We start from the raw sequence: 14341 nt of genomic DNA on the forward strand, positions 1-14341 counted from the left end.
TTTGTGTGATAATTACTAAAGCTAAGTGTGAATGAACTGTTAATGTCAACGACTGACTGACTGACCTTATTGATCGACTGACTGACTGTTAATGTGAAGGGGAAATTAATTGCTTTGCACTTACTAGAATACTTAAATTGTGTTTTTTTGTTATCACGTGATCAAAAAGTGCTCTCTACTTCGAACTATTTTTCGCAAGAAATTCCTAACTCAAATAACTGAACTGTTTTCTTTATGATTGAATACGACCAATTAAGATATGTTACGTTTGCTTGCACGACTATTAAAGAACGCATGACTTTTGCCACCTACTCGACTACGATCGACAGACTTTTTGTCTTGTTAGTTCCACTCCTCCGGGTGACAGATGTCCACAAGTACATTTTATTTTTCTACAATCAGTGATTTGCCTATGGCTACTCTGATTTACTGGCAGGAACTCATAGAGATTGAGACCAAATTGCGATGGATGAAATCTGAATCTGAGTTCTCAGTTTAGTTTAGCTCAGAGTATTGAGAGTATGAAGCGAACATTCTGCAAGCTTACACATTGAGACTTTGTTTTGTGTTATAGCGTTTCTTTTGGGAAAATAAATTTTACCAAGATATCATCGGTTCTGTAGGCAATTAATCCGTATGCGCGATGCAATATTTTACAGGACTTCCCAAATTAATTTTCGCCATTCTGTGAGACAAACTTTTTAACATATGTATCTATATAAATTTTACAAAAATTTAAAAACAATAAAATAATAATGAGACTTATTTTATTCTAAATGTTGCTATTAAAAAGAACATTATTCTTAGGCCAACCCCAACCGGTCGGCGCAGCTCCCAGTCCCCCTGGCCGAAGAAATCGGCCTTATGACTTCAAGCGGGCAAGCCCTTCCAACACAAAAACGACGGAGCCAACGAGCCGGCCGTGCTCAAAAATTAGCATAGAATTATTAAATAAACCAACTATAAAATTATCATTGAAAATAACTCCGAGAAACCAGGCCCTGGACCCGAGTAACATAAAGGTTAGATAATGAAACATAACAAAATAATAAATACAAGCATAAATGGTTGCAAGCCATAAAATCTTTTCCTAAAATTCACACATACGCACAATAACTAACTAAATAAAATAATATTAAAATAACAAAATCTGAAATGTTTCAGATTTTAAATTACGTCCAAAGGGGCGTTTTTTTAACATTTTGTGTGTTACCTTTCTTTATTAAATATCATGTTCCTCGCACTTAAACCGTAAGATCCAGTGCAACAGCAATATCGCAAAATAGTTTTAAAACGAGCATATCTTTAGAATTTCCGATACAGAGACTCACGCGCTGGAGATAAAAATGTTTTTTCTGCACAACGTTGCCATTGCTCGCTTTGAAATCCTTGAGTTTGTTAATCAAAAATTCGTCAAAGTTTTAAAAAATAGGAAATCAATCATAAAACAAATTTCAAATTTCAAATTTGGTCTTCCACATGCTCATATTCGTTGGAGGATTACGTTATTCAAAATTCGATGACTCTATGTACCGTTGTTTTATCACAATACGAGAAATATACATACATTTAAGCAGATTTTCATTATTTAATTTCTTCAAATATAATGCAGGATTCTAACATTTTGTGGCAACAGTTTGAAAAGTGAACCGACATTTATGAGTCCGACGCAAAATGCCAAAACGAAAACAATAGTCCTTCAGGGACAAAGCCCCTTTGGACTAATAAGACAATGTTAGAAAGTTAGAACATAAAACAAAACTACACGTAAACATTCACAAACTAAAACACACAACATATATTGTCCATCCAATCATTCATCCCTCTAGTCCTATCTTTTCTTTATTTTTATTAACTATACCAATTAAATCTCTTGCAAAGTTTTTCAACTTTTCATATTTAATTCCAACATCTGTAACATTTGTAATTCCATATTTAACCCTCACTCTCTCGGTAAGAGTACAAGGCCCCCCAACCGGTATGGTGGTTAGCATCGCTGATTGCCGTGCCGAAAGGCCCGTGTTCGAATCCCGGAGAAGGCATGGATCTTTGTAAATGTACAGTGGCAGCGCGGCATGGCAGCACTTCAAATATGCGGCGAGTCGAAAGTCCTCTCATGGGAAAGGGGTGAAGGGTGGGAGACCCTCGGACTCATCCGCCTGGTGTACTCTCCAAGGAGGTTAGAACAGGCCTCCTTTCTAACCTCCTTGGTGCTCTCCATCAAAATTGGAGGGGGGGGGCGGAACTGAGACAAAACGCACTGTCACCTGTTAGGTGCTCAAGGCTGTTGCCAACGACAGGCGTAATCTAGGGCTCCTCGCCACGAGGAATTTCGTGTGGTTGGGCTGACTACGTCAGACTACTGAGCATTAGTGACAACAACAACGTTATTATTAAAAAGGATATTTGTAAAATTGAGTTATTTTTTTCTTTTTGTGGCAACAAGCCTGACGATGGTCGTCTCGAAAATATTGTTATGCAAAATTGCAGGACTGCACTTAGTTCGGATAATTGGAACTTTGTTGCATCAACCTGTTAATCCGCTTTCCAGATAACCGTGTTTATAAATGACGTTCTGAATTTGATCGACGGCTTTTAGCAAGTTAGACTGAACATTTTCTTTATTTCCTGCTTATTTTTCAAAGTTACTTTTTTCCAATTTTTCAAATAATCAACATCGGATGCCTTGAAAATACCGTTTTCTAGTGTGTAAGGGGGGAATAATAATAATCGGAACAATCATGATGCCTAATTATTTCCACTGGAATTGGAGACATTTATTTTTAAAACATTTCACGGTAAGTAAATTCTGTTGACGTCTCTGTACATCACATTCATAATGATCACGTAAAATGCTTCAGGAATAGACAGCTGTGAAATTTACGGCTGTTACCCGAAGGCTAAATTCAATACACTGCCAATATTTGCGTGCATTTTTTCATAAGTCTGACAATTTAAGAGGGAAATCAAGCATATGCTTGGTTCATAAAAGCTCACGATTATAGTTGAAGTAAACAATAGAGATGTTTTTTTACAGACCAATCCCACCAACACGGAAATGTGGCCTTGAAATTAGACCATAAAACGGAAACGTCAAGGGCACCGTGGTTCTTTGAACTTTTCGCACTTCCGGGTTTGTCATTGTTCAATTTATTACTTCTGTCTTAGGTTCAGTTTATTTCTTCGCCAAACAGTTTCTATTCTTGCGGCTTATATTCGTTTGTAACACGTAAATTCCTTTTTGTTTTAACAGTATACTCCCTAATTTTTTAACGGAATTAAAATGTGTATAAGAACGCCTTTCCATTTGTTTTATACAAAAGATATAAAATGGAACAGCAGATCATTAGCCTCTGAAAGAAAGGTGTATTAGTGAAGTCGCTTAAGGTGTTTACTTTTTTTTACATAAAATGTTCTTAAGGATAGTGCCCTAAATTATAGCTTGAACAAGAGGACTTTCAGTAATGCCTTTTCTCTTAAGGCAGTTCGTTTACACCTCTTGCAAGAATTCCTGGTATTTTAATATGCTAAAATACCGTACGTTAAATAAATCGATACATTCTCACGATTTACGAAATTAACTCTTTTTTACTTTCTTGTACGAAGTAAAGGAAATATGGTAATTACGAAAATTTTCGGGTATCATATTTCAACGAAAATATCCATTTTGACCGCTATCGAATGCAGTTTAACGATGTTTTTAAGTGACATCTGTACGTAAGAACACAATAAGATTCCCTTTTCCCAAAATGGATTGTAAAAAGGATTTAAAATGGATTCAGAAGAAATTTTTTTCGTGACGTTTGCAACGTATGTACGTGCGCTCTCGTAACTCAAAAACGAGCAGCCCCAGAACGTTGAAATTTTGTGCATAGGACTGCTACAACACGTAGTTGTGCATCTCCTTTCTTTTTTTTTTTTTTCTTTTTTTTGTAGATATTCTAATTTTAATCAGAATAATTGTTTTAAATGTATTTGGTATTTTATATTTTTCTATATTTAAAAAAGATATTTTGAGGTTTTATGTATTATTTTTGAATTCCCGCAAAGTGAGAACTGAATTGTATTATAAATATAAGTCTAATGAAATTCGTGGAAATAAGTTTAAATGAAGTGCAGGAAAAAATGCAATATATAATTTAATATTCCGTACAAGGAAGTCATGTGGTGTACACGTCAGATTTTTTTTCCTCGCGAAAGGGGCCATATCATTTATTATGCAGCGAAGGAAACATTTTGTTTGCAGAGTCGTTCATAGTATTTTCAGTGAAAAAAAAAAATCTTAAAATGTATTTCCTCATAAGAAGACTCCATAAAAACTTAAACAAATGTTTGCTAAACAAAACAAAAACATCAACAAAAGCATTGAAAAAGCTTTTTTAAGAACACTGCTTTAAACTAAGCACACAACTTTATTATTATTATTATTATTATTTTACAGAAGACAAGCGTAATTTCAAATTCGCAGGGAGTGGCGAAACTGTTTCAGTTACTGAAAACACTTCGTGATTTTGTACGATTTAGCGAAGACAAAAATTTTAAGAGTTTAGAAGCCGTCAAATTTTCACGAGGCGTGTACGAGAGTGATACTGCTGTTGAATTGAATTTTATGGTTTAAGGGCGAAGCAAAGTACATGATATTTAATTCATTAACGGTACCGCACAAAACGTAAAAAAAAAAAAAAAACGGCTCTTTGGGCGTAATATAAAATCTGAAAGCTTTCAGATTTTGTTTCGTTTTTATTTTTATTTATTTCCCCAATATCGTTCTTTCAGTGTTGCCTTAGATAAATCATTTTTTGAATCCTTTTACGCTTTCTCTTCAATCCTGCACAATAAATATCGCCAAAATTTTAAAAAAAAAATCAATTTTGGTTTTGTGCTTAAATGATGAAATTTGGATAAAAATTCTATTATAAAACGACTCTAATAAAATATTCTATTAAATATTTTGTTCTTGAAAATGAAAAGAAACACCTGTAACTTCATCATGTAAATGGAGAAACATCTGTGTGCTATTCTCTCAAATAGAAGCCATTGTTTTTCTAAAATTAATGCCAATCTAAAGTTAAATAAAATTTAATTTTCAAGCTAATGCTTCTCCATCTGTTATATTTCTGGAACATTTGTTACAATAATGATGATAAGCTATGTAAACAATGAAAGGTCCGTATATTTATTTCTTTTCCTTTTGCAGATTGTAGAAAAGTGATGACACTTCATGGTATCGCCAACTTATTAAACTACGATGAGCACACTCTTGATCTGCTGGATCCAGATCAACGTAATGCCTCCATACTAAGTAAGCATACCTCGAAAATTCATATTTGTTTGTATTTTAGTACTAGATTAACACATACTAATTGCTGTGTATTGAAAAACTGCGATCAGATAAAGAAAAGAAACTTAAAGTAAATTACCGATTTAAATTCCTATTTAATAAACGAACAACGAAATAACCACACGTACAAAAAGCTAACAAACAAAAGACTTGGGTATTCTTGCAACAAGTAACCTACCACTCGTCTGATAAGTTATCGCACGTGAACTACGATCAAAACCAAAGAAACTGATAACAACACTGTATTAAATCACACGAAAAGCAGCAGTACATAAATAAATAAGCGTAAAAAATTATACTTATATTACTTATTATACATTACTTTTATTGCATTACCAGAAGATTTGTTACATTACCATATTAAATTATAAGCATTACCAGAAGAATCACTGGTGGGTTCTTGAAGAGTATCTATCATATCCCTCGACGGTCATCATCTTTTTTAATTTTAAAAAATTAAAAAAGCAATTAGAGCGATCTTATTTGACATCAGGCAGTTGAAGCAGTCCTGTTTCACATTTGTCAAAAGTCATACTTTTATAACGATAATCAGGTATAAAATCACACTGATAACCTTCTCTATTTTTTGTTCACACAAACATATCGGTACCGTTATGCCGCGATATTGCGAATTCCCCAATGTGTCCTACTCAGTAACAATGTTGCCCTAAAGGCTGTTCACGTAAAACACATCAAGTGAGATTCCCAAATAAGAAAATTTAATAAATGTGGAAACAGAGGAGAACATTTCTCCTAGGCTTGGAAAAGATCAAACCAGAGTCTCAGTTGATTAGAATATGAGTTGAAATTCATAATAGGGATAAAAACAAACAAGAAATTCAAAAGTGACGGAAAAAGAACTATATACAACATATACACATACAAGGAGCGCATGCGTAGAAATTACGTCGGGAAATTCAAATCACTTAGGAAGTGTGCGGCATATTTAATATACAAACAAGTTGAAATTTGTGAGGTGGTTACAAGAAGTAGCTTTCTTATAGAAATTTCTATTTATTGATTTTGTTGAGAAACTTATCAATAGTTTCAATTTTGAAGTCCTCGTGCAATATTTGATTGCGTCCGTAGAAGTGTGCGTTAATAATGATATGCAGATATTTACTTTGCACATGTCGGAGTTTGAGTAGGTCATTTTTGGGAAGATTAGTCCAAACCGGTAATGCATAAGTAAGGACACTGGCACAATCAGCATAACTGGGCAATGGCACAGTGGCACAATTGAGATATAAATGACACCTTTCTTTCTTAAATCTAATTTGGAATGATTGCCAGTAATTGAAAAGAGACAGCTGATGACTTTTTTCTGAACATTTTCGATGTGACCCTTCCAGGTAAGTTTGTTATTGAAAATAACAACAAGATACTTGGCTTTTCGAACTTTTGGAATAATTTCATCAAAGAGAGACAGGATTTTCTTATGGAAAATATTCACGTGATTTTTACACATAATTAATGACTGAGATTTTTTAGCTGATGGGCATCCTCCATTTTTTGCCCCAGGCTTCAGTCATTGGCATTAACATTTGGAGTTTTCGGATGGCATGATTTACGTTTACTGATTTGACTGCCAAGGCGGTGTAATCAGCTTAACAGCCCATAAAATAATTTGTATAATATACTGGTTTGGGAAATCCCATCACATAGAGGATAGGGCTTAAACTAGAGCTTTGTGGAACGCCAGCCTTATTTCGCGCAAATCCGACTCTGCTTCACCAATAGTAGTTGTAAATTTGATATCTGTAAGGAAGGACATAATTAGAAGTATAACTTCACAATGGAAATTCGTATTTATTAATTTGTGAATTATCCACACATGCGAGAAGCGGCCGAATGCTTTCGCCAGGGCCGGCATGAGTAAGGCAACATTTTGCCGATTATGAAGAACCGCGGCAGCAAACTCAACAAGCCTTACTAATTGTGTGGTAGTAGGAAGATTTGTTCGGAAGCCGAAATATTCAAGTGGTAGACGTTCAAGATAATCTTTGCATGCTACAAGGAATGAATCTTTCAAAAAATTTTCTTCAGCCTGATTGACTCTGTAATCATCTACCCTGGTTTTGTTTTTACAGGTTTAGGTAAAAGGATGATCTTCGTGCATTTCCATTGTTCAAGGAAGTAAGAAATATTCAAACAGGCATTTATGATGCTAGTAAATTTTGCAATAACATTTTTTGGCAAGTTTTTGATTGCAACATTAGAAATATTGTCCAAACTTGTTGCTTTTTGAATTTTTTATCATTTAATGGTATTGACAATTTCATTAGGGATTGCAAAAACAGTTTGGTTTTTCACTGTAAGAGCATGTTGTTCTGATGTTTGTTATAATTCGGCTTTGAGAAGAAGGTGTTTAAGTCACGTGGTTTCAAGCGATTCCAATCTTCAAATACGATGAGAGATAATGTTTCTGTGGGAACAGAACTATAGTGGTTGCCTGATTTGGCACTGTTAACCGGTTTTTGTTTGTTTGTTTTCTTTTTATGGTTAGAAATTATAATTTGAAATTCATGATAAATTTAGACTCGTTAGTAAATATAAGCATCATCTGCTTTTAGCATTCCTAACCTGGTAGCCCTACTTGAAAATGAACGGCTCTAAGATCGTACGCCAACTTCTCGCAGTCGCACTATCGCATGGCTAGAAATTTGTTCCCATTGTTGGCAATATCAACACCACAGTTCAGCGAGATGACCGGACGGCATCGCGGGTGTTGTTGCTTTCATATTCCGCACAACTTAATTGTTTAAGATGATCCTATACACATTCTATCATCTGAATGTCGGCGCCACTACCAGGATCAACAAAATTCGTCTGATGGTTTATAGACAGAGGAGTGTATTCATGTTATGCTCTCATCTTGATGGCACACACAAATTGACAGATCTCAGCCAAAGAGGTGAGGGTGTTACGAGAATGCGTAGACTCATCCTGATATAAGCAAGGCCAAATCACGTGATTCATACTTGTAACCAAAATGAAATAGAGATTAGGTCATCTGTTGTTATAAATACATCCCGGTAAGTGACCTGTTGCGCGAATACCTTAATTTGAATGATTATCTTAACTTCTCAAATAAATATTTCTTTGCTAAAATCAAATTAAATATAAATGCTAAGTTTGGTGCAATTGCTGTTTCCTCTTGCTTCAGTACGCAGTTTTTAATTGGTGTGGTTAGTTTATTTGATTACAGCAAAGCACATGTGGGTTATCTCCCTCAGTTTTCAATGCGTCAATTCTAATAAAGCTAACTTCTTCAAACGTGTCGATTACAACTCTGATCATTAAACGCTTTGTTTGTTTAATAAATTATAGCGAAATAGGTGAGAGCACTCTGCCTAACAGTTTGGTTTATTTGATATGACAAAGCAGGCGAGGACTATCTGTTTAAGGGGCGAGATGGCTCCAAGGAGAACTCTTGAAGGGAAACTGACTTGTATCCAAGCTATATATGAGGAAAACTCTGCCTAAAGTGAGTCATGCCTTCGTGGAGGACTTTTTAAAAGAAGATGGCTCGTATTTCCGTTAGCCACAAGAAAAACCACTAAAACACCCCAACAACCAGCCCATTCGCTGGAATTCGATCTAGAATCAAAATAAATGTCTTCAGGGAATTAATGAATTCGGTTATTAATCTTAAAGAATGCCTTAATTTGATAAACAATGGAGTTATTGAATACTAAATTAAAATTTTGCTGCATAAAACCAAAATTTTTATATGAAATTTATTGCTGTGTGTACTAATAATAGTAAGTAATAATCTAGTAATAATTGTAAACTGTAAAATCTAAATCCATTCGGGCGCAACTGTGGTAGAGAGCATTAGATGTCCAATGCTCTTGGCCAAACTCGGTTATTAGATGTACCTTTAAGCAGAGAAAATTCAAAGCAGGTGATAGCAAAAAAATTCGCATGTTCTACAAATAGACTGTTAAAAATTGGAAAAAATAACAAGATTTGGTAATACAAAACTATTTGACTACTTTCAAAATTTTTCAAATGCAGTCTTCAAAATTAATAATTATTAATTTGCATTCATTTAAAACATAGCTAATACTATACACAGATAAAAAATTCTTTTATCTTTAAACATAAATTCAGGTTTAAAACAGAAGCCACTAGCACCATTTTCTAAGATTCATAGAGGCCCACTAGTGGCGAGCTGTCGCTGGTAGTTCGATCTGGGACAGAATCTCAGCGAACTGCCTGGCTGCATGGTTGGTTTTCGTGGTTTTCCTCATGTGTAACATGGATACGAGCTAATTACCCTTAAAAAGTCCTCCACGAAGGCATTCCTTCCTATAGGAGAGATAACCCTCGAGTTGCTTTGCCTAAATCAATTAACCTAACCACAGTGGCGTAACTAGGATGAGGGAAAAGGGAAAATCTGTTCCCCGGTGCAGCATGCAGGCGGCGCCAAGTTGAAGCTACGAAATTTTTTAATTAAATGTTTTCCATGCTTGGCACACAGCACACAGAAAGAGGCGCAAATTCTTCAATTATCTCCAGGCACTGGAATCCTAGCTACATCACTGCCTAACCAGGAATTCATAGTAGATAGGCCATTTGGTAAATTAACTCAGTCCAGTAATATGCGACAGTAAACCGAAAATCAACACCTACAGGAATAAAACACGAAGCATGATTAAAGGTGTTACGAAACGCCCTGCTGCGGTAAGATAGCTTCTCCGTAAAGCGGGCTTAGGGTTGCCAGAAAGTGTCAAGGAAAAATGAGGTTGTCATATTTGGCACAAAATCGCCCATTCGACGACCAAATTGGCGGTATGCAATAGAAAGAGCGAGATCGTTCTAGAACTAATTCTTACCGTTTTCCCCAAGAATGTCCTTAAAGGCAAGTCAAAAGCTATATATATCCTGTCTGTACGCGGAGTAGGAGCGTGTCTTGAAGTAGTAGAGTTCAGTAGTAGTGTCTTGAGTTCAGAGATTAGCTTAAGAGCGATCGATCGAGTCGAGAGTTGTAATTTAGTACTTTGCCGTGAAGCTGTCTTCACCGTTGTAGCCTGATGTCCGTGTTTCTGATTGTTTCAGCGTGTTCAGTGACGAATGCTATGCGTGTTTAGAACTCTCGTGTGTAATACTGGCGAATAAATTGTGCTTTGATGCTTCATCAAGCGTTGTCGTCAATCACTCCAAATCCACGAACCCGTAGAACGCAACAAAAGAAAAACTGACTGTTTTGGAATTCTGATTACTTTTGTACAATATATATATATATATGTAAGATATAACAAAATACGATAGCTGCTTTAAAAATAATTGGCGGCCTCAAAATTAACATTCTCGATTTGGTGCTCTCCTCCTAAGTTCATCCTTTCTCCCAAATTCGAGATCTTTTCAAATCACGTAACACTGCTTGAAAAAAGTAACTAAAACTAAAATTAACCAGTCACGGCTTAGCTTTACAGAGAGTACCTACGTAGTATAAATACGGCTTCGCGAGAGCCTACGTTCCTTTTGTACTGACTTCTGCTATACAAACAACTCTGCGCCGCTTATGCTTTCCTGCCTGAAATGACGTCGTATCTTTTTACCTGTGTATATAAAAATTATTGTATTCAACGATGAGTGAAAAGTAATTTGTCTGCCAAAAAGATGATTTGAGATAGGTAAAAATAAAGATGGTGATTAACCGAAATTATTTTTGTCAACGTCATCTTGCATTTTTAACTCAGCCATTACGACTGCAAACTGCTAAAAATACTAGGGGCGTCTACGCACCTAAAATGGTACACACACACACACACACACACACATATATATATATATGTAATAATAAAATTCCATAGTCAAGAATACACTTAAAATTCTAACTGTATGTTCTTTTCATTTTTAATGGCGACGTTCTCTTATTTGAAAGTACGTGGAATTAAATCCACATTCCCGTAGTCAAGTTGTTTTTCCCGCCTTTTCTACACGTACAGTTCTAGAATGTTCTGGAAATATTTAAAGCGAACTGGATTGGCTGACGTCATTTCTTGGAAGCTCCGCCTTTCCAGAGGCTATAAAAGGACTCACAAAAGAATATCGGGGGCTTTTTCTTAAATGTCACGATGCAGTAAACTTCATACAAAAAATTATTAGTAATTCTTTTTATTTACTCCGGATATCTGATTTTGTAACTGCTATTTCTCCTGAATAATAATAATAAATGGATCCTGTTTTTTTTTTTTTTTTTTTTTTTAAACTTATCGTCTGATAATTTAAGCTACGACTAAAGCTGGTACATCACACACATATATATACATATTATGAAATATACTTTTATATACTTTCTTTTATACAACAGTAATTAATTTACATATTATTTAATTTATTTCAGTTTGGCAAGCTGCAACGAAATCTCAATACAAATATCCTCCTGAAAAGTCAAATGACCAAGAAGCTATCAAAACGTCATTTGGAGGTAACAGTGTATATATATAATTTTTCTCCTAAACCGGGACGATTTTATAAGTTAATCGATAGTAACGATTTTATTCGCGAATCCCGTTGCTTAAAATCATTTCTTTGAAACAAAAGTTGCTATTACCAATGCAGTGTAACTGGAGAAAAAAAATCATTAGATCAGAAATAATGAAAACTTTCTTTCAATTCATGCTTAAAAGTTTTAATCGAGTTCTACAGATGTTCAGAATTACTAACAGGATGTCTTGCAAAATTAAATAGCCTTTAAATTATATCAAATTATAAAATAAAATGCTTTTATTGCGTTAAATCGCTCAATCTGTTCAATAATTATAATTTAAAAGATAAATTAAAAAGTCTTTTACCAGACTGAATAGCAATCCTCTGTAACTAGCTATTTGAAAAAGGCTAAGTGGAGGATAAAAATCCTATGTTTCGGTTTGTGTTAACATTTACCAAATTGCGTGGATGAAGCGTAATATTAAGTGATTGTCCAAAACATTTTAAGGAAATTTCGTTAAAGATGTTTCTAACTTAAAAAAAAATCATGATGTCTAAGCTTTATCTCTTACAAGTTACACGAATAAAGTCTCTAACACAGCGTTTCTTTTTCACAGCAGACCACAAGTTATCCTCGAAGCCTTCCTCTAAGATTTTCAAAGAAGAGAAAAAATATCAATTTAACTGCGTATACGACACTACAGCTGAAATCTTAAGTTCCGAAGTTACACATGGCACGCTGTTAACACTATACATCCAAATACAGAACACCTATCGAATCGCCATCTCATAAATATGAGCACTGATACCAATTTTTAGTTAATAAGTTATCTTATTAACTAAAAATTAAATAAATCTTTATATGAAGATTATTCACACTCTGGTAGCCTTGAATAGTTAAAAACAAACATATAAATTTTCTTCGATTAACTTACTTATTATAATACCAACATAAAACTGAATGAATTTAAATTTTGTATTTTAAAGTATTAGTATATTGATAGTCAGTTAGTTACATTTGCCAAAAGAATTCCTTACGAAGAAGACAAGAAGTGGTATCGTGGTGGTTTTCAAGTGGTCCCCACTTAGAAAATGTCTGAGAAAAGCTGCTTTAACAGAATTTATTTAAATTATCTTTTTAGACAAACAAATGCGAAACTGAGACAAGCGTTAACGTAATTACAAATTAGGACTGACGCGTTTCACTTGAAAGAGTCATTATTATTATTAGACCAAAGGGCGTTAGCCCAGAAGAGCTATTAATTTCGTTTTGGCATTTTGCGTTGAAAAATGTAAATGCTCGTTTCACTTTTCAAATTCTTGCCACCAAATATCATCGCCCTGTGTTATATTTAAAGAAATTAAATAATGAAGAATCTGAACACATGTATGCTTGTTTCTCGCATTGTAATAAAATAACGGTACCTAGAGCCATCCAATTTTGAATAACGTAGTCTTCCACCAAATATGGGCATCTGGAAGCTCTAGTTTGGAATCTGAAACTTGTTTTATTATCGATTTATACTTTCACACTTTAACAAATTTTTTATTAACAAACTCAACGATTTCAAAGCGAGCAATAGCAAAAATGTACGAAAAAAAGAAAAAGCATTTTTGTCTCCAACGCGCGAGAATGTGTATCGGATATTCCAAGGGTATGCTCATTTTAAAATTATTTTGCTATATTGTTGTTGAATTGAATTTTGTGGTTTAAGTGCAAAGAACATTTAATAAATAAAGATAACGCATAAAAGGTTGAAAAAAAAAAAAGTCCCTTTGAGCGTAATGTAAAATCTTAAAACTTTAACTCTACAAATATTGTATCATTTTTTTTTTTCAGGCGAATCCTTGCAGTTTGATTATTCAGATAACAACGATCAACCACAAAGAGTTGTAGTGCCAGCACCAAACTTCCTTCGACGAAGAATGTGGATACATTGATCATTCATAAGACATCAGAGAAAGAATGAGTGCCAACACTTACGTGTAAATTATTTCGTACATATTTCATTCAGATCTTATTTAATAAACATTACTTTTTCAGCGAAAGTTTTGTGTCTTTTATTAATACATATATAATATTTTAAGTAACCATTATAATTCATACCACAAAAGTCCGCAGCAGAAAATCTAAAATTTTGTCAACGTTAAATGTTGCAATAATTACCAATCAAAAATGCTGACTTTATTTTCTTAAAAAAGTGTATTTTAAGAAATTTTCTTTATAAAGTATACGAGGTACATTATTTTAGGAAAATTCATTTCCTGAGACAAAAATTCAGTTTTGTTATTTGGAGTACAAGTAAATCTCCGCTTTTTTTTTTTAATGAAAAATTGGTCATTTATTGTGGAAGAACGTTATGTTTTATTTAAAGTATTATCCATCGCTAGCCATTACTTTTCCCATCTTTCTGGCAGCATAAGGATACCGCGTCGGAAGAATGCTTCATCTCTCAAAAGTATCCACAAATCAACCCAATTTTTAGTATCTTCACATGATATGACACGCTCCTCAGACAGGTCATGCGTAGTGATGGGCAACTTCGGTACATTCTTGTA

At 34.3% G+C, this 14341-nt stretch overlaps 1 protein-coding gene across 1 annotated transcript in view; it reads left to right on the plus strand.

The window, feature by feature from the left end:
• The window catches only part of Reg-5 (Rhythmically expressed gene 5), a 29245-nt gene extending 15414 nt beyond the window's left edge, over window positions 1–13831 (plus strand). Inside the window, exons 3-5 of the mRNA XM_035359191.2 lie at window positions 5198–5302; window positions 11697–11780; window positions 13623–13831. Coding sequence (XP_035215082.1) covers window positions 5198–5302; window positions 11697–11780; window positions 13623–13723 — 290 coding nt within the window. The 3' untranslated portion in view covers window positions 13724–13831. The remainder of the gene's footprint in view (window positions 1–5197; window positions 5303–11696; window positions 11781–13622) is intronic.
• The last annotated feature ends 510 nt before the right edge of the window (window positions 13832–14341 follow it).

This window comes from Stegodyphus dumicola, chromosome 4, assembly GCF_044657685.1.
Source record: "Stegodyphus dumicola isolate Sdum_Otavi_A_Nest chromosome 4, ASM4465768v1".
Lineage (NCBI taxonomy): Eukaryota > Metazoa > Arthropoda > Arachnida > Araneae > Eresidae > Stegodyphus > Stegodyphus dumicola.